Below are 21,961 nucleotides of genomic sequence, written 5' to 3' on the forward strand. Positions count from 1 at the left end.
TGAGGGAAGAGGCTTAAAATTGGCAATGAGGGGATCCAGAGATTGATCAGTCAGGCCCCGGAAAGTTCTCTTCTGCACCCAGCAGTTTGTATCTTTTCTAAGGGCGAGAGAGGCACAGGGAGTGAATTCCATGGAGACTGCATAGTGATCGAACCAGGAAAGGGGAAAGAGTGGACCCAGCTCCAACCTAGGGTCATTCGTAAAGACTCCATCTAACGTATGACCGGCAATATGGGTGGGAGATAACACCTTTTGAAATAGATTGAGGGAGGCCATGGATCCACAAGGGATAGCGTATCACTGGAGTTACTATTTTCCAAATGGAAATTAAAGTCCCCTAGAATAGTAAAGGAGGGCCTATTTAGAAAAGGCTCTATGACTTCCAAAAGATCGGGGCAAAACGAGGATCTGGGACCTGGGGGTCTGTAAATAAGAATACCAGAAAAATTTTCTGGCGGAGAGGAACTAAGGGAGAAAAACATGGCCTAAAAAGAATTATGGGGGAGGGAAGAGACTCCATACGGCAGGTGAAAGCGTTCTTATGTATAATGCCAATTCCGCCCCCTTTACGGCCCTCTCTATCCTGTCTTACCATGGTGTAGCCGTCAGGGAGAGCGTTTAGCAAGGGCCTGCTGAGTCCGAGCCCCACGTTTCAGTTACAAAGACCCAGGAGGGTTTCCTTTGAGATACAAAGTCTCTGAAGGCTACATTGTTTTTGATCAGGGAACGGGCGTTGATGAGAAAGCCTAATTCTTTCGAGGGGAGTGGGGGCTCTTGTGTCCCTCTTTTCGTGCGGAGATTAGTAACAGGAGCCGGGAGGGCTGTCCCCGACTCCTTCAGACATCTGCAGTGCACACTACGACGCAGCTGCCCAGGAGTGAATTTGTGATGACATTTTAACAAGGGGGGTCTGAGAGAGTAAGAGTGCTCCTTGAATACAGCCGGGTACAGGATGGGGAGCAAGAACGCCGGACAGCATCCCTAGCCCCTAGCGCCTCCTTTGCGCTGACGGGCGCAGACGGGCATGACTCTGGCATGACTCTGGCATGACTCTGGCATGACTCCGGCATGACTCCGGCCCATCCGCAATGCGCGTCCGCTGCGCGGAGAAGACGTCATCCCCTTATGGCCGCCAAAACCAGTTTCGCCTCTCCGGGACTGAGCTCTCAGCGTCGATGCTCAGCTGAGAGCTGCCCGAGCAGCGACTGGTCGCGGAAGCGAGGAAGCACCTTGAAAGGTAAGACGAGCAAATTGTAGTATCTGGGGAGATTTTAAACACCAGGCACCAAAGCTAATACAGAGGTCTTAATCCAAACAATAGAATAAAAGCTTGTTGAGTCAAGCGAGTCAAAAAAAATAACAGTTTAAAAGTGCTCAAGGCAAGAGTGCAAGGAAGAACCTCCCGGCTTGTCGCCTAAGGAGGGGAAAGTGCGACTGTGTGTTGCATTGTACAGCACACTTCCAATACGTGTAATGTTTTGGAATTTGTTTAGGCATCGGATTTTTGTACTGGGCGGTTATGCTTACAGTACAAAACCTATGCTAGACATTATGCAAGGTTGTGAGTGGCATTATCCCTGTTTATGCACCTGCAAAGGGAACGGGAGCAGCAGCAGGCCATTTTGCGCTGCTTTCTTCCCCTTGCAAAACGCATTGGGGCTGCTCTGTGCAAAAAAGTGTCAAATCTGTCAAACCTGTCCCTGTGTGTAGTAAAACCTTTCGATGAGAATTCTCTCTCCTGGTAATGAATGGACAATGTACTAAAAGCCAGTGGGCTCCTGGTAAAGCTTTATGACTCCTTTACAAACGCGAACCCGATTTGCTTGAATTTAAAAAGCTGAGATGAGCCTATAAGAGGTCGCTATTGAAAGTAATAGAAAACAGGCTCGGTTACAGGCCTCATGCTTACAAATGAAGGAAGCGGTGAAATATGGTGACTCCTGGATACTCTTGGACGCCAAGGGTCCATGCGCTGTTTGTTAAGGCACTTTTATACACAGACAACCTCGTGTGCCTTGATCGGACTCAGCTGGTATTGCAACACCAGCTAGAGTTATTGAACAAATACTGCACATCCAACACACCAGTAGTTAATGTGCCAAAAACGCAAACTATGGTAATGTAGAAACTTAGGAAAACACAAACTTTGGGCCTGATTTAGAGTGTGGACTATGGTTTGCACTCCATCAGGGGGACAGAGTAAAATACTGGCCCTATGGACATTTCTAGTCATTGGCAGGAACCGTAGTCACAGCGGCTCCTGTCAATGTGTTAACAGTTTGATGAATAGTATTGGTGAATTGACGGATGTCCAGCAAACTTTCAACATCTCTCCCAAGGCAGGAGTTTGTTTTTCAAAAATCAAAAACGAATGACCCGCCACTTCATGAGACTTGTCTCCCATGGTGTGGGGGTCATTTAAATGTTTTCACTGTCCCCTCCCTCCTGGTTTTACTCAGCGGTGATAGGCAGTGAAAACTGGTCATCCGACCGCCCACACTACATCAGGCTGGCAGTTGAATCATCAGAACTCCCTACTCAGTTGGGCCATCGGAGCACTATCTCAGTGACACCGGCAGAGCAGGCTCCGTCATCGAGATACTAAAGGCTTGCCCACTTGTAAAACAGGCAGGCGGACCAATGGCATGGCAGAGCGCATACTCCGTTGCAGTTGTAACAAGTGCCCTCGCTGCCAAAAACGAAACCAGGCTTGGGTAGTGAAAACTTGGTCACTTCCCAAGAGTATACGTACATGAGTGCGCCCTTCACAACTGTTGTCCTCGAGTACCTGGACTGAGTCTATAGCTTAAGTACCTTGCAGGCCTAAAATGAGGCCAATGCACAATGGGTTATCAATGCTACGGAGATACAAGGCTACAATAATTGCTCTGGGTTTGTATGGTTGTCACACAACTTTCTTGGTATCAACCACTCATGTTGCCATAGTAGAGGGCAGGTTGAGATAGAGAGCTTTAGGACTCCCTTTGAGCACTGTGATTAAAGTATTGCAAACAGTGATGGTCTCCACTCTTTAGTTGGATTTCCACCCCTTCACTGTTATTGCCAAAGTGCAATCTTAGCTTTCCTTCCATACCTGTCTCCATGTCAGTTCATTGTTCACAAACTCATCTACACTGACCACTTTCATTATCTGGCCAATGATTTAAGATGTTAGGTAGTTCCCAACAACTGTGCAACTCTGGGATCATTATCATCCCACACAAACCCACCTTGAGCCAGTCTTCCTGTGGATGTGCGCCCAAGGTTTAGAACTCACTCCAGCCTCCTCTCTACCCACCTTTGAAAGGAACTAGTGTGATATTTAAAATGATTCATTTAAACTGTTTTGAAACAGTAATGAACATAGTTGTACATAAGTTTGGCCTTTTATAATATAGCTCCCACAGCTGCACCATTGAGCAGCTGGAAACTGGGATAAAGATACCTGTTTGAATCGAACCATTTCAAATACCTAATGTGCTTTTCTGGCAGTATGTAAAATGTATGTCACACACTCTGACATTGGTATCAATGCAATTATTTCAGCAAATACATTGACAGGTTTTCTTGTGACCTTCTATACCAGTGATATTCATTGTAAAGCCGGGGGACTGCTTGCGACCCCCCTGACCTTTGAAAATGGACCCCTGATGAATAGAAAGGACATAATTTGCCACAATCAAACAATTTGGTGAAGCAGGAATACTAACACCACAGAGCAGAACTCTTTGTTTCCAAGTTTATAACTTTGTCCCTACACCACATTTTCATGACTGAACGGTGGGACTGGGTGTTCTCTCCCACATTGATAAAATCTAATTATTGTTGGGTTACAGTCTTGAGATGCAGGGACTACATTTGTCAAATAAATGCCCCTGTTTTGTGAAAACTGGACAGACTTTTAATACAAAATTCACAACTAGCATATTTTTGCAGAGTAGTAGAGTCAGGATTAAACATCAAGAGCATGAATTAGACTTTGGTGAAGGAGTCCCCTCTCTGCCAAAGAAAAGTTATACCCACCTCATTTAGAGTGAGGCAGAATATCAGTAACTACACAGTGGAGACTACTCCATCTCCGCAACATAAATGCACCTTTGATGGCCTGACAAAGTAAGGGCTATCAGAGGTTTGGACATGTGTACGCATGTCGTATTTAGAGTAAGCAAACACATGGCCAGGTTTTACTGTATGTCACCGCCAGGTAAAACCTGATGTTCAGGGGCAGTGAAAACTGCAAAATGCCACCCATGCCATGGTGGAAAACTCCCATGGTGAGGGTGTCACCGCTTTTCAAAAATTTTTAAAAACAAAATACCGCTTTGAGATTTAAAGTTTGACGTACAACTCTGTCAAACTTTCAAAGCACCTTCAGGAACTGCTGTGACAGCAGTTCCTGCAGTGGCGGTGCATCCATTGGGGCGCTGGGGCATTGCCCCACTCATGCCACATGGCCCCAACATCGTCGTTTACAAGTTCACTGGCTGGAACTTCGAAATGAAATAGTTCTTAACTCACAAAGTCCTGCCGGCGGCGGCGGGTTACCGGGCCACGCCGAGTCAATCAGGACACTAAGGGGGTGGGGCTGCGGGAGCATCAGGATTTGACTGACAGTCAGAGTTAGTGAGTCAGTAAAGCGCAGCAGCATAGTGCGCATGTTCGGGTTTGGGCTAGTCATTTTTCCGACCAGCCCGAACATGCGCACTAGCCTGCACATTAGGAGACCAAGGGTTGCTTCATGCCACAGCCCCCGGTCTCCTAATGGGCGGGGGTGTGTCCCTGCTCAAGCCAATCCAGGCGCTGCTGGAGCAGCGTCTAAATTGGCTGAGGCACGCGTTCACTGCGCAGACTGGCGCAGTCTGAGGCTGGCATAATCGGCATTGGGTGTGCTGCGCATGGGTGGCACTTGTAAACTTATGACCAATCACTGTGCAGCCATGCAGACAGTGATTGGCTATTTCGTTGTGTGACGTCGTCACACTTGCAGCAGACCGCGCAGCGCCACACACACGACACACCTCGTATTCAGTGCGTCCTGTGACTTTGCGATTTTTACTCTGCTTACTTTCTAACAATAAGTTCAGTACTGAATAATGTATTTTATTGGGACAGTGCAACGCTTTATTCTTGCGTGCGTGTGCATATGTGTGCGACTTCGATTGAGTGCACATGTCTGTCTGTCAGTTGCTTGCATACCTATATGCTTTCTTACATTTCAATCCCTCATATCTAATGTTCCGATTTCGCTGTTGGTAGGACCCTCCCGCACGAGCCGCCGTCATCCACAGAGCTTCACATTAGTTAGTATTACAGGCTGATATCTCCCTGGGTGTGGCTGCCATGCATGGCTCACTACAACTAGGCCTTGTACAGGCAGGGGTGCAGGCACGCTTCATTATATATACATTCCAGATTCCAGAGTAACTGAAAAGTTCAATCTGTAACTGTGTGCCAGATACTTAGTCAGTCACTGGATCACAGTACTACCAACTTTTATGAAGGGCACTGAGCTTGCTCGGATCAGTATACCTGTACCTTCACCAACGTGGATCGTGAAAGCTTACTTTTAGAAGATGGCGCCCAAAGGATCCGTCATCTGAATAGTTTTTCTCTTTCTATTGCTTAACAAAGAGCAACGATTGAAAAACATGCAGTACAGCGAGGAATGATCTCCTATCTGCCTTACGTATTCTCCTTCACCATGCTTGCACCTGGTCAGGCTATGCATTGAAGTGGGAAGTCCAGGCTGATTGCATCGTAGTGCACTTCTATTTGTGAGAAAGTCAGGAATACACAGAAGTACTGTCCTTGTGTGTACACTTAGGTCTGCTCGTTTACCATTCTGCCAGTGAACGCCGTGTCCTCATTATGGCCCCCTCTCTGCACCTTCAGTATGAATTCTGGTCTGGTGAGTAATTAGTTTGCATTTCTTCTCGCGCTCCCTGGATGGAGCCAAAGGATGATAAATGCCCGGCACATGGCGGGAGACGTGCCTGTGTGCTGTGTGTGCACATGTGTTATGTGTGTTGTATGTGCCTCCATGTGTGTGTGTGCGTTTGTTGTGTGTGTGCACCTGTGTGTTGTGTTTGTGTGTGCGTGCGTGTATCCTGAACGGTGGTACCTCTTGACTCTCCCAGGCAGGCACCGCACGTGCAAACAGGGCAGCACTGCCATTGCTCCTAAGACTCACAGACTGCTGCGCCACTATTTTTGGTTCCCAGTGTGGCTGGTTACACAGTGTTTAGTGTGGGAACCGAACCCAGGTTCCATTTGCACTATAATGCATTGGGTTCATTGTGCGGTAGAGTAGGGTCTACCTATGCTGTAGTACCAGGGCCCGGTGACTAACAGAGGTGCAAGGGTAATGAGTTTGTTTCCACTGCAGGTACACAGTTGCTAGTTGTGCTGTAGTCCGGAGGCTCGTGTCAAGTTGTACTGTAGAGTGGGGCCTTTGGATATAGCTGACGCTGTCCTCCTGTAGTGCAGCCTTTTGGGGTTAGTTCTTTAGGGAATCTAGATATTGTGTAGTGTGACTGTGCGAGTGCTGTAGAAGACCACCTGGAACCTAGCTGTCTAGTATGGGGGTCGAGTGTTAGTTGTTCTGCAGACAGTGTGGGCTGCAGGGGTCTGGTTGAGCTGCATGAGTGTGTCTGTGCATGACCTGTGCTCTGTTGTGCTTTAGCATGCCGTTCTGCTGTGTTCTGTGCTGTCCCATGTATGCATGCTGTGCTCTATACAGCGCTGCTGTTTTGCATTGGATTGCACTTTGTACAGTGCTGTACTTTAAGGTGCTGTGTATTGTTGTGTTATGTTATATTCTGCTTTTCTGTTCACTGCTCCAATCGAGTGCCAAGGGGTTTCCCGTATTGAATCGGATGTCCGGATTTGTGCTTTTGTCGTGTGCTATGTTGCACTGTATTGCACTGTTGTATGCTATAGTTTCTCGACTGTATTGTGCGGTAACGTTGTGCACTGTGCTTTATATACCAGTCTTATGTTTGCTGCACTGTTCTGAGGCTTGCTGGACTGTGCTGTGCTTTGCTACACTATAATTTGTGGTGTTTTACTAAACTGCGCATTATTGATTTATACAGCAATGGCCTGCAGTCTGTGCTTTGCTGTACAGTGTTACACCAATCAGCGGCAGCTCTGCCACGGTTGAGCTCACTGAATGGGGGAGGTTCTGGATTGACCAGAGCCTGCGTGAATCACAGCTAGGACCCTGAGGTCTCAACAAAAGTAAACCAAAACATATACAAACTGTGCAATGAATTTACAGTGAAGCAAGATACTAATAATATAAAGGACAATAAGCAAGTACTGTTTTGCCACTGTTTGTTTGTATTAAAAAACAGGTTCAATGAGTATTGTTGTCATCACAATACATCCATTAAAGAATATGTGTTCCAATTCACATTAGATAACTTTGTTCAACAATTACAAAGATGAGGTCCCAATGCATTTCGGGTTAGTCTCTAACCCTTCGTCAGGGGTTATATACATTCACAAAACCATCACAGTAAATGTAGTAGTTCCTTTTTAACTTCTTTTCAGCCTCCAACCGGAGCTGCAACAAAAGCCACATAAATCCAATTAAGGAAATCACATGTACATTGAGTCAATAGGATTTGCACTCGTGGAAAGATCATAGGGTGACAAACCGTAACCAAAAGTTAGAGAGTGACTGAGTTAAAGGAAAAGAAAAAGCGAAAAAAGTGAAGTCTCATCGAGGTGTATATTAAAGAAACTGTGCTCAAAGACGCGGAATTTGTGAACACAAAAGTGAAGTCGTGCGTTAAAAAAACGTAAAGGACGTGCGTGTTTGAACTAGACCGCCACCGGCATTCAAACGAAAATCTGTCAAGCCTCGACTCACCCTACTGAAACGCCTGGAGTGTTTGAAACGAAGTCAGAGTATCTGCCGGTCGATAAATGTCTGTAATGAACGAAGCCTAGGGTTAACAAACAACCGAGTGGTTGTAATACCGTCTCTCAGCCCAATGACCGTGTCCGCGGCTTACCGTGCTAGTGAAGTATTCCTGTCTCTCCGCGAAATTTCCTGGAACAGCAAGCCTTCTGCTAGCGCATGTGTATGTGTGTAAACTGTGTCTGTTATAACAGGAACAGAGGTGAGTGAAAGACATGAACGAAGGACAAACGTCCAGTTCAGTTGAGCTCACAGCACTCTGACTCACAGACTGCTGCGCCAGTGCTTGCAAACCGGATCCGAGCATACTTTGCTGTTGCTGTAATTAATTAGTCTTGCATGAAGCACTGACTATGCAGTGGTAAACCTTACAGACACTGTTATATAGCAACAGGCCTCAGTCTCCTTGTAGTAGTAAGTGGGGGAAGGTCAACATTTAGTTTTCACAGAGCGCTTTGGAAATAAAAGGTTCAAACTATGAAAAATAAATTTTAAAAATGAAATAAAGCAAGTCAGAGTGTTCGCAAAGTGGCTAGATTGATATTAACCACACCCACACATATTAGCGCTACTTTGCAGAGTATGCCAGTGAAGCAATACTTTTGTTTTCTTGTCTTTTTTTGAACAGCATTATTTTCCAGGGTGGGGAAGTGCACCAATCCTGGGGTACTGCAATGACTGATTGATGGGTGGATTGGTAACCATGTTCTTCCTGCTTACATTTCACATGCTTTACTTTGCTTTTTCCAGGATGCTGGCACTTTTTATTTAGGCAGCATATTGCTCTCTTGTCTAGTGCGTAATTTGAATGGAGATGCAATTACATTATGGTTCTAAAAGCCCTCGCTACCACTGGCTTCTGGCAATTTTCAGAAACAATAAAAATGTCATGATAACGCTGATGGTTAATGTTTTTCCTAGAGAGAGATCAGAGTTTTGTCTAGTGGAAGTTTTGACTCATGGAAAGGTAGCACAGAAGGTTAATGTGCCTGCTGCAAAGAACATGTACCTGATGGAGATCACAAAATGCACATGATCTAAAAAGGTCAGTGAGTCACTGCTTTTGTCAGAGAGAGCCTTTTGTTACTTGCAGTTTGTAAGTTAAAATCCTAACATAGAACAGTGAGCTATTAACTGTCATCTAAGAGCTGCATGCAAACTGCAAGGTGAAAATTAGAGCGTTATGTTTTATTCGCCCGTTCTTTGTTTGATTATCCTAATGTTTCAAAAATAAATTGTTATATTTTTATTTTCAGCGCCTGGTAAAGCCTGACTAGCATTACCACATTTTTGGGCGAAGAACAAGAGGCCTCAAACTCCTTTGCTGCTCTTTCACCCCGGCTACAATCCAGCAAACAACAGTGTTAAAGGTAAGGAAACTGATGCTATATTTTTTCACATTGGAGTTAGGGCTATGTATGTGGTCACTCTACATGGTAGTTGGGGTGGGTGCACATTTTGAACATTGTACCCTCAGTGGATGGAATTTACTAATATCCTTAGCCCATTTCTTTGTGCAATAACGGTTGTTAAAGAAAGGCACTATCTATCCCTTGCCTTGTTAAAGGTCCTCAAGTAGTGTCTGTTTCAGTGCCTTCAGCAACCACTACGGCACACAGAGGCAGCAGGTAGTAAGGCTGTATTTTTAGCAGTCATGTTGTGCAAAGGGGAGCTGATCTATTTTGATAATGCACAAGATATATGTATTTATACTGAAATTTGATATAATTGCACCAAACCTTATACGTTGCACTTTGATTATTGACAGGTTTCTTTAATATTGGTAAGGCCAGCATCAGCATGAATACAGTCGAACAGCTACTTGCAACGTCATTCTTTGGACGGACACATGAAGAGAAACTACATATAAAGCAATTAGGACCTGAACGGCCTGACCTGAAACTACAACAAATTTCCCAGGACAGAGGAAAGACTTACAAACGTACACAAAAGTTGATTGGCTTACAGGGTGTGTGTCAAAAAATTCTCTGTTATGCTTCCCCCGCATGCTGTTTGGTGGTGACATGGCTTGGACAAAACAAGGAGTAACAGACATGAAGCATTTGTCTGACAAAATCAAGAAGCATGCACACACAAGAATTCATATGCAAAACTTGACGAGACTGTGAATGTTGGGAGACACAATGATTGAACACCACATAAACGACGCATACCAGAAAACAATACAGAAACACAATGAAGCAGTTGATGGGAATAGACACATACTATCAAAAATAATTGATTGCATTCGTTTCTGTGGTGCTTTCGACACTGGCATTGCAAGGCCATGATGAATCGGGAAGTTCCTCAAATCCTGGAATATTCAATGGTCTTTTATATTTATTAGCAAGCATAGACCATGACATGGAAGCACATTTAGCAAGTGCTACAGCCTTTAAGGGCACCTCTAAAACAATACAAAATGAACTCCTTGAGCGCATGCTGCAAATATTGTGAAGCCATATTGTCCAAAAGGTGCAAAACACAGACTTTGTGGCTAGTCAGGCTGATGACACCACTGATGTGGCCACAAAAACACAGTCCGCATTAGTCTTTTGGTACCTTGATAATGACAGTAAAGTTGTGGAGAGGTTCTATGGTTTCACACATTTAAGACACTCTAGTGCAGAAACCATTACTTCAGCTATACTGCGTAAACTGAACTTCATTTTTCCAGAGCTGCCTCAAAAAAAAAACTTACCGCACAAAGCTATGATGGTGCGACCGTAATGAGTGGAAGCCTTGGTGGAGTACAGAAAAGAATTAGAGATGTGTACCCTAATGCTCATTATGTGCACTGTTACGCACACCAACCTAATCTTATTATGCAACAGGCATTCTCAAGGTTCTCTGAGACACGAATTTTCTTTCAGGATGTAGGAGGCATGGCAGCATTCTTCTCACGTTCCCCCAAAAGAACGGAAGCACTTCAGGAGATTGTGGACAAAAGGCTTCCAAGGGGATCCTCAACTCGTTGGAACTTTAACATACTTACAGTCAACCTAATATATAAACATAGGGAGGACCTTGAGAAATGTTTTGACGCCATGAAAGCCAATGATTCCTTTGATTACAAAAGTCAGACTAAAGCCTGTGGCTTTGCTACAACACTACAAGACAGAGAGTTTCAGTTCTTTCTGTTTCTATTTCATAAAATAATGTTTCATGTCGACATATTATACAACCAGATACAAGCACGAGCCATAGATACTGTCTCTGTGCAAAGAGATACCAGTATGTTTGTCACCAACATGAGCGAAGTGAGAGATGGGGTTGACAATTTGGACAGCAAACTGCCAGAGGATTCTACTTTTTCAAACCGCAGGAAAAACATCAGCAGTCTGGTCCGAATTGCAAGGCAGATATGTGACATTATAATTGTGCATGCACAAGAACATTTTTCTTTCACTAAACATTTGGTGAGTGCCCCATTATTGCAAAGTGAACACTTTGCAAAATATGATCAATCCTTCCCTGCGCAAGCTCTGAATGATGCTGTGGAAGCTTATCCTATGCTCAACAAAGAGGACCTGAAAACTGAGTTGACTGTACCGTACGGAATGAGTGTATAAGGAAAGGCCACTGGTGCCATTTCTTTGCTGGCTTTAATTCAGAAACTTAATATGGAAAAGTCACTTACAGAGACAGTGGCTTTACTAGAAATTGTCATTACCACTCCTATGACAACAGCAGAGTCGGAACGATGTTTTTCCACCTTAAACAGAATTAAGACATTCCTGAGGAACACAATGATTCAGGAAAGACTGAATGCTTTAGCAATGCTCTCTATAGAGACTTTAACCTTCAAGTTATTTAAATGTTTGCTGCTCTTAAAGACAGACGTGCTGATTTTAACTACAAAAAGTGAACAATGTTGAATGCTGCAAGTTTGCGACCTGTTTAGTGGTTTGTTAAATAAAAAACATCTGTGAGGTACTCAGAAATGCATTGTATGTCTAAGTCTGTTATGAAGCTCTGTGGTTATACTGAATAAGCAGCTACCTATGTTATATGACATCTCTTTATTAATGTAATAACTGCAATTTCACAATTGCTTTATTAACCTTCCTGCTTTCTCAAATTTGCTTGAAAATGCACCATTTGTCCACTCTTTTCGCGTGGGGAGAACCCCCTGAACCCACCTTAGGTTGTTCGGGCTCGCTCGCTGCGCTCGCTCGCTACGGTGCAGTATGAAAATCATTTTACGCCTCACCACTTTCAAATGTCACCAGCCGCCACTGAGTTCCTGTTAAAACAGGAGATGTCCACTGGACCGGCAAACATCTCTAAAGTCAAAATCAGGTCCAAAGTCACCTCGTGCCCTGGCTAAACCTTTTCAACTGCACCGTGTCTAGTGGTGGGGGTTGGGAGTTTGTGGGTGCCCATCTGAGTGGATTGTACAACTTGTTGAGATAATCTTTGTCAAGGACATCTCACAGAACTAACTTACTAACTGATCCTGTTTCTAAGCACTACGATGTTTACAGATAAGATACTAATACCACAAGGAGATTGTGGGGCCTAAAATTCCATTTAATTCCAATTTGATTATCAAGTTACTTTCTTTGTAAACTTAACTCTCCAAATGTAATGATGAAACGAGAGAAGGTTTATTTTAGGTGGCAGTTTTGAATTAAACTTTCAAAAGAACTCCACACTCAGTCTGCAACATCTTCATGATTCGCTCCCCATATGCCCACTTTACAGACCCCTGCCAATCTTCTCATTTGAAAGCAGATAATGCAGCAATAGAATGGATAGTAGGTGAAATAGAGTTCCAGGCCTTGCGTGCCCATTCTAAGAAAGACTGGTGGTGCCCATGGCAGATAAATGTTTTCTATGCTGGGAGTTTCTTCTTAGTGAACAAATCATTTTACTGAATGGAGGCACTAGAAAGGATAGCACACACAGTACGATTTTCTAATTTTTGTGATGTAGATTAAGTTAATTATACCCTTGTAAACAATTGATGCTGGAAATACCACATTTTCCCCAGAAGGATTTTTGACCATCTATTCCTTAAGGTAGTAAGCCCCTCCTTTTCTCCTGAATGAACACTGAGAGAGGAGATTTATGGAAATGGAATTTCCGAGGTGCTTTAGATTGATACTATCAAATCCACTATTCAAAAGATGTAGCATAGTCAATAAACCATCCATTATGATTTACAGAGAGGGTTGTCTGATGCTCATTGTTTGTTTGACAGAGACTGCCAGTATATCTACATACAACAATTAATCAGTTTGGAGTGATTTTCTGATTCTGTGGTGTAGTTGCTGTGCATTTTTCAAATTTAAGGAACACAGGATCACCTATATTATTTGTCTGATTGCAAATCATTTAGTGTTTTTGTACCTCAACTGCTTTGTGACCCAGCCTGCCTTTCCCCTGTGATGGATGTGCAATCTTTTGTTATATAAAAGCATGAAATAGGATTTCAGAATCCTACCTCACTAACATTATTGATGTAAGTTCCTGATTTATAAATCATACTGAATGTCTCTAAATGCAGGGATGGAATCCTATGAGGGTCAGTAGAACTCTATGCCTTCATTTATGATCTCAAAATACCACTTTCATCTGAAGGCATCTCCTTTCCCTAAAGTGGGATATTCAGACAAAACAAATAACACCCTGAGAGGGAACATTGAGGGAGTATGCAGTAGTTACTTGGGCCCTATCTTTCTCCCCCTTAACCCTGCAGATGGCGTTCACAAAGTGTAATCTAGCCATCACACTCAGTTTACGCTTTAGGAATGGATATCACCTCCTTTGACAGGTCAGTGTTCTCTCAAAGGTTTGCAACCACAATTGCAGTCGCACACCATATCTTCCGTAGACACTCAGCGGGAGCAGCGGGGGTGCCCCTTTTATTTTACCTTTAACTTCTGATTCTCAAGGTGTCAGAAAGTTTTCTTTACAAGTCAGAAAGCTTTTCTACTTGCAAAGTACCCTTTGTACATTTTGAATGTTCTGCGGTTGTAAAGCTTGATATTTTGTGAATTTCAGAAGTCTGAAACACAGTTCACTTTTGTAGATGGGACCCATGTATTTTAAAGAAGAAAATTAGAAAAAAGTTAGTCCTAATCAAGGTGGGTAATGAGTGAGATGGAAAAAATTAGGGCAGTTCCATATTAAATGAAAATAAGTTTGGGTGCAGTCTTGCACCTTATTCAATTGGGATTCCTTGCTCAAGCCATATGAGAAATACATTATACGATAAGCAGGGAGAATGAGAGGGGTTTAAGGGGCAGTGGAAATGGAAAGGAATGCAGATTGGTAGGGGTTCTAAGAGAGAGAGAAAACCCAATATTTTCTAAAATAGCCAACATTTCTGTCCACTGTCTAAGCAAAGTGAGACAGTCTCTGTGGGTGACCATGCATGGGCAGTTTTGACCAAGAGAGCGATGAAGAGGAAGAGGGCAGCCCGGGGACGCCGCAGCTATGGTAAGGCTTTTATATTTACTTTTAAATCGTTTTTTAAAGTTTTTACTAATTGTTAATAGGGCGGGTTGGAGGCACGGTCTGGCCAACTCCGCTCTGCTGCGGAGTGTGCAGAGTTTTGCCTACTCCGCGTTCTCCACGGAATGCGGAGTAGGCAAAACTCCGCGGGCGGAGCGGAGTTCTCCGCCCACTGTTACATTTCACATGGAACTCGCCCATAGATTATGACACATTGCTGGAGTAGCGTCATTTTTCCGGCACACTCCAGCAATGTGTCATTTTTGCACCACCAGATACGTTAGAATTCTTGACATATAAGTAAGTCCTTGAACCATGGAGCACCATACTGTAAATATAGTACACTAGCGATGCGTCACTTTTCATAAATGAGCCCTATCATCTTTAAACTCGATGATTGCCCCCTCTAGTTGCAATATTTCGGCACCCTTATCATAAATTCTGTCATAAAAATAGGACATCGCTCTACCCCTTATAACAACCAGGGCACTTCTTAATTACCTGCATGAGAAGGATTTAGAAGGGGATCCCAAACAGTGAAAACCCGTTATTTGCCCTCTAATGTATTTGCCACTTTTTCAAACATTGCACATCATGGTCCTGTGGTACTAACAATTTGGTGTGTGTATATTGGGATCAAATTCATCTTTATTTGGATTATTTGAATCCACAAAAGTAGTTTAAACATAGTACAAGTTGTATTACTTCGGATTTAAAATACATTATAAAAATCATTTAAAGTACACTTGTACATGGCAGTTACTACATCTATGCATGATATGACTTTGCACTCAATTATATCCGATTATATGGAGTCATGACAATTACTTTAGGGAATGTGGTACAAATCGAAAATACATTCTTAAAAAATATTAGATTGTAAATGTGCAAAATAGCAGTTTCTACCTCAGGGCAATGTTACTTTTAGATTGAAAAACTCAAATCGTGTTAATCCTAAAACAAGTGCATAATTCGCATACAATCGGATTTTGAAGACCTAGGACTATCACTGCATCAATTAGTCGCTTTCATAGAACATACTATCAAACATTACAAGTGACCTCCTGTTGACAATGGCACACGTAATGACAGTGTGACAAATAATGTCTGTCTCCAGGTTACATAGAAAATTAAAAGCCTCCTGATGTAATAAAATTCTCTCTGGTAAAAACAGGGGTCGTAAAAAATTCTTTCTAATATCACTATAAAATTTGCAAAACAGGATAAAGTGCGTTGTGGATTGTGCAGCTTTCCCATCACATGGTTACTTTGGTATATATTTTTGGTTCACGCTTCTCTTATCAATATCCGAACCGCATTAACAGCATATAGGAGCACAGGAGTCGGGTGAGTACCTACTCTAGGTGCATCAGTATTTTTCTGCTACACAGGTGTCTGATCTGTCCAGAATGATTCTATTACTTTGGCGGATTAATCCAAAATCGATATCGGAAGGTAACACTTAGGGCCCGATTCCGATGCGGTTGGGAACAGCTCCAACTGTTGGTTGGAGCCGGTCCGACCGCATCAGAATTGCCCATTCGGATTCCTTTCCGGCCGACCCATTTCGATGAGCTCGTTCAGAAGGGAATCTGAATCGGTTTTCCGAATGGCCTCCGACGGGCTCGGAGAGCCCGTACGCCATTTGGAAACCCTGCAGTAATCCCTCGGCTGGCTCTTTCTGGTGAACGGATTACAATAGCAGCTTCCCGCTGCTTTTCTGTGCCGACCTTTCCGACACAGAAAGGCAGTGGGAATCTGTCTTTGGGGGCCCCTAGCAGGACCCCCATGGGTGCAAGGCTGCCGAATGGTGGCCTACGGGGCACCTATGGTACCCCCCATTAATCCCTGCACCCAGTGGCAGGCACCTTAAGGTGCCTGCTTCCAGGTGCAAGGATGAACTGCACCTCAGCTCTTTGCAATGAGAGCATGCATTCCATTAGGAATGCATGCTCCCATTGTAAAGGATAGGCATGCGACCGAACAGGGTTCAGTCGTATTCTACTTCCTGGACTGGAATCGACGACAGGAGGCCGTTCAGATCCTGTTCCAAACCGATGTCAAACTGACTCCGGTCTGTGCGACATCCCAATTGGGCCCTTAGTGTCCTCCATTCTCTTTTTTCGTAGATAGGAACTATTATGGAATCAGTCCACGTTGCTGGAATAGATCCTTGGGCTGCTGCGCTAAATGCCTGCATCAGAATTGGGGTTTATGAAGCTAGGCAAGATTTTAATGCATCCATTGGTACCCCATCGGGGCCAGGGACTTTCTTGGTAGAGGACTTTTTGATGGTATGGATTAATTCAAAGTATATGGATGAGAGCAACCATTTGGAGAAAATGGCCAATGTATACCCTGGAGTTTCATTTTTTCTCTATGAACTCAAAATGTTATGGGATTATTGTTCATACTAATGTCTGATTTAGAAATAAATCCGATCCAAAGAACAGAATCCTTGCTTACAAAAATACCAAAGGCCAACATTTTTTCACTGATTCTGTTTTTTCTATTGGAATTCCTTTCCCCTCTTCTAATATGTCATGTCCATTCATTAGTTTATTTTGGTGTAATGTGCTGCTTCATAAAGAATACTTTAAACCAAATTGAACTATCTCGTTGCCCCTTTCTTTTGATTTGTATTACTATCTCTTGTCTCAGCAGACACAATACTCAGAGTCAATGCTGGATTTAGTACAAACACAATTCAGTACAATGTGTAGTGGGGAATAGCTGGTTCATTTTAAAGTTAAAGTTATGGCTGTGATTCTGTAAACTTGTGTGATGGAATGGGAGGTGCACGTTACCCAATTCTTCACATTAACATGCAACATTTGTGTGTCACTAAGAATATTAGAAGAGTCAAACACTTACATGTGCCTCTGGTAAAACATTATAATCTTGTTATCGATATACTCCTGATTGGGTAAATATTGATTCTTCTCCAAATGCTTCCTGGCTGCCTCCTCCTGGAAATCCCCCAACTCAGCTGTTTAAATAAGCACAGAAGTTGACTGGAGCAAATAAGGGTTCATAAAATCATAGGGGAGACCAGAAACATGTTACAATGCACATTACTATCAGCTATTCTATATATGTTATCACGCAACAACTGTTTTGAAAAGCAGGGCTACAACTAAACAATAGGATGGAGCTGTGGTCGTGGGACTACGTTACTGACCTTTTACGCTGAAGACGTAGGGGCATATTATCAAGCACGGCGTTAAAATTATCGCTACGATAGTGGTTACAAACTAGAAAAATGACAAAGCATGCCTTGGAGTTTATTGAAGATCCAAACGTTGTCATAGGGAACACAGTGAAAACGTCATAATTGGCTAAAGATTATGGGATTATCAGACTGTAGCTCAGCAGCTGATGTACATTTTGCAAGTTGTGGCACACAGTCAAAGGGGTGGCAGTGGACCCAAGGAAATGAAAGTAGCAAGAAACCTTTTGGATTGAAAATCTGGGGAACATTCAAAATCTCATCGACATCCTCAACTCATTCATCTCCACAGCCACCCACCCTGATGCCTGGAAACACGTGGAAGTAAGTGGCACAACCACAGGGCTGGATCTATTTTCTACTTCAGCAGGAAATTTGCCAGAGTTTAGCTCCACAACTGATTTTATAATATAGGGGCCATATCGTGGTTATGTTCACTGGATCAGCGTAGAGCTAAGTGGTGTCTGTTTTTCTATGTTTGCATTTACTGCAGACAGCACATCTAAGAATCAGTGATCAGTGCTTACCTCTCTGTTTCAGAGGTATGCTTTCGACAGCTCGTGTACTAACTTAGAAATTCTGAGGTAAATGCATGCACTTTAGAGAGTGCAAGTACATAATATGAATCACCCACGTCCGATGTTATGCAGCCCTGGAACTTAATGAACTTAATGAATGAATACAATAATTTGTTTCAATTAATAAAAATTGTTACAAAATCATTTGTGTTCATACTAAAATGATCACATTGTTAATTACCACATTTCATGGATAAACATGCTCCAGTTTGTCATATCTAGGTGTCATTTACTGCAGGCAGTCTGCTGGTACTGTGACCAGGGTTTTTTCTCTTCTATAAAGATTTCCTTCAAGATTTTCTTCATAGTATTTGGGGGCGCTGCACAGATTCTGCGGTAGTATTGTACAATAGAAGCGCATTTTTCATATGTTTATTTGTTTAATCTGAACTCCAGTCTTATTAGTGCGTTCTGGGTGACGGCCCGACAATGTGCGGTTTCCAAGGTGTTTGTCAGAGCCCCTGGAAAGGCCAGTTGTCCATATGAAATTGAGGGGAGTAGTTCGGCTTTGGGCCTTTTTGGCTAGCCTCTCTTGGCCAATGTGTGTCAATATCAGCTGATGTTATATGAGATTACATCAGGCCCCTGGTGTTCCTCGTTGCTGGTGGCCCCGTTTGTACTTGTATTTGCCTGCTTAATTGCCATATCTGGTCACTGTTCCTTCCGGGCTCCGTTGGGGTGGGGTTGGGGGGGGTAAGATCGTGTATAGCTTGAGGCTGCCCCTCCTCCTCCAAGCTAGCTCTTTTGAACAGTGTTAGCTGAGACTATTAAACTAATTGCTTCCTTGACTGTTTGGTGTCAAGGCTGATGGCAAGCCTTGGTGTCAAGAAAGTTGGGAAGAACTTCTTTGGTGTCTTTAATTACAGAGCGGTGTCTGGCTTCTGTGGCATTGATATCTTGCATTGCGGAGCAATATCCAATGTTGCCTTTGTGGAGGTGTTAACCTTAACTGTGTTTGAAATTCCTTTGTCCACCCACACTGTTTTCTAATGTTTACTTGCTTCTTCAGGTGTTTTTCTCTTCTAAATAGAGGATTACAGGTCCCTGTTGTCTCTTCTAGCAGCGCTCTGTACACATTGTCAGCCGTTGGTGTTTTGCCGGCTGTTGTTTGGTCCTTTTTGATCGAATTACCAGTTCCCCATTATGACCAGTTGTGATAGGGTGGGCAGTGTATGCTTTCCTGCAATGTTGGCACTTTTGTTGTCGAGAGTAGTAACGCTGGAGTATCCTTCTTGCAGAGCTGGATCCGGTTCCCTGTCCTCTGTGTAATTGCTCTTCTGGTCAGCCGTTAACTGTTGCCTTTGTTTTAAATCTGTTATCAAAGTTTTGAGAACTTCAGGCAAAGAGCTAAGGGGCATATCAACAACAACCGGCGATAATTATCGCAAAGCGCATTTAGCGCTAGGATAATTATCGCCGGCTAGCCCCTAGCTTCTCCACTATAGGAAGGCATGTGCACATGGTTCTTAAGTGGCTGTTTGATGAGTCCAGTTTGCCCTCCAATGTATCCGTTTTGGTTGCTATCCCCATTATAACTGTTGCTATTACCTGCATCGTATCCATTTGGAGTTCCAGTTTTTGTGTCCGCTATGTGAGGGCATTGATAGCTGCTGCCATAGTTGTGTTTATTGAAGATAAGAGGGAGTTTTGTTGGGTGCACACTGGTACGAGTGTATACTTGGTTTTAAGGAGTAACGGTAAACAGCGCAGGTCCCCCTCTATGCTGTTGGCTTCCGAACCCTGAGTGGAAGGATAATGACTGAAATCACGGAACCTCAGTAGTGAAGGGGTTTGTGTTAGAAACGGCTCATAGAGTCCGCTACCTGGGCCTTTGGGTGATTCAACGTTTATTCCGCTTTTAGTGTTAGAGTTGCGGGGAGGCCAGGTCCAATATTATTTCAATACACTTTAGTTCATCCTGTGCCTGTTCAGCTTCTTGCTGTAGCCCTGGATATGCCTCCTGCTTATCTGGATTATTTTAGGGCAGGGCTAAATTGTCTTGCGACTGGCACTTCGTTGAAATTTGCCACAATGTGGGGTCTGGAGTAAAGTACCTGGTGATTGTCAGGTCGTAAGGTGCTGGGGGAGTGGTGGATATTGGCGCGCTACGGGCATGAGAGGCTTTAATTGATCCTTGTAGAGGGTAGGCATTGCTCATGGTTTTCCCTTTGTCCTCTGGTTTCTTTTTTGTCATTGTCTGCCTCTGTTGTGGTCCTGCTTGTTTATGCTTCTTGAAGCGTTTCTTGTCTTGTAACTTGACCGATAATCTGTACTTAAATTTCTAGATGGATAAAAGTCCCTTACTTTTTTTCACGCCGTCAAATGTTTATACTTTGTATTTGTCCCATGGAGTTGACGACATTTGCATGTTGGCGTACTGATTCCTATATTGTGCCACATGGCTTTGCTCTTGCTGGGGGATGCTGGGACATGTCGTCTACTGCAGAGGCAGGGAGCTCACCCAGGCCACAAGCCGCACCCAGGCCTAACTGGGCCGCCTCCCTGATCTGGGGCTCGCCCGGGTCAGCGCCAATGCTACAGGGTCTAACCCTGCAGCTACCTTGCTAGGGTCTCCTGTCTGCTCCGTGTTCTGCCGAGAACCTGACCAGCCTCTGATGGATTTTATTTGCACTTTCCCTACTCGGGTATTGACCCCCAGTGAGTGTGAGGATGGCGATCTTTCTCCTTGGATAGTAGGCTTCATTTCCATTCAATTTTAGTAGTTTGTGTCTTATGGTGAATGTTGGACTACAAAACCCAGAATGCAAAGGAAAATCAGCACTGGTCCCACTACTCACACCAGGATCAAATCATTTCTGCATAAATATGGAACACTGCTTAATTGAAACAAATGGCTAGCTATAATGTAGAATGCACAAACCTACTTAGGTGTATTTGGAGCAATGCAGAAATATAAAGGACTGACATATGAACTGATCCAGAGAATGAGAGAAGAACGAGAGGAGCGGCATTGCATTTGCAGTGCACAGCTACAGCAGTACAAGGCACCAGGTGTGACCGCATGAGAAGATCTGTGGGCCCTGGCACTCGCATTTTTACAAAATAATAGCAGGCTAGATCTCAGGACTAAATGTGTATAATTAACTTTCAAAGTGAAATCCAGGAAAGCACATTGTGACTGACATTAACTGTGGTCAACTGGCCAATGCTCCGTTATCGTCTCGGATTAGTCACAACACTATTTGTATCTCTTAAACACCTCGTCTCAATGCGGCATTGTTCCTGAATTGCAACACACTGTGATTCATCAGCAAACACTGCTTATCCGTTGCAACACTGGCTCACAAGGGCTTGCACCCACGGATGTGATAACAAAGCATTCATGGTTAGTGCCTGGGTAGAGCCACCTGGACGCCAACTTGGGCAGATGCCAATGGAGAGATGCATCAAAAGGGAGAACCCGCGTTCAGGAGTATCACAGACACATTATTAATTTACGTATTTCATATAGTCAAACCTTCAAAATAATACCTGTTACAAGTCAGTTTTGCGTTATCTTTTTATCCAAGACTTAAAACCTAACCTTGGAGTTGTAGTTGAGAGCAGGTTACTTTTTAAGATATTTAGCATCCAAAATATATTGCAGAATAAACAATTTCAGCCTGGATCCACCACACAGCATCACAATAGTCATTGTTCCCATCGTCCACGTGCTTTTTGTTGACCCAATGGCACTACTCAAATATCCTAAGCTCTTTCCTTTTCACAGACAATCAACTCCCCTATTTCGCTTCTCTTGCTCAT

At 43.6% G+C, this 21,961-nt stretch overlaps 1 protein-coding gene across 1 annotated transcript in view; it reads right to left on the bottom strand.

The window, feature by feature from the left end:
* The window catches only part of FRMD7 (FERM domain containing 7), a 669,715-nt gene that overhangs the window by 166,335 nt on the left and 481,419 nt on the right, over positions 1-21,961 (bottom strand). The window contains exon 6 of the mRNA XM_085606672.1: positions 17,264-17,378. Coding sequence (XP_085462798.1) covers positions 17,264-17,378 — 115 coding nt within the window. The remainder of the gene's footprint in view (positions 1-17,263; positions 17,379-21,961) is intronic.

Source organism: Triturus cristatus, chromosome 5_2 (assembly GCF_964204655.1).
Source record: "Triturus cristatus chromosome 5_2, aTriCri1.1, whole genome shotgun sequence".
Lineage (NCBI taxonomy): Eukaryota > Metazoa > Chordata > Amphibia > Caudata > Salamandridae > Triturus > Triturus cristatus.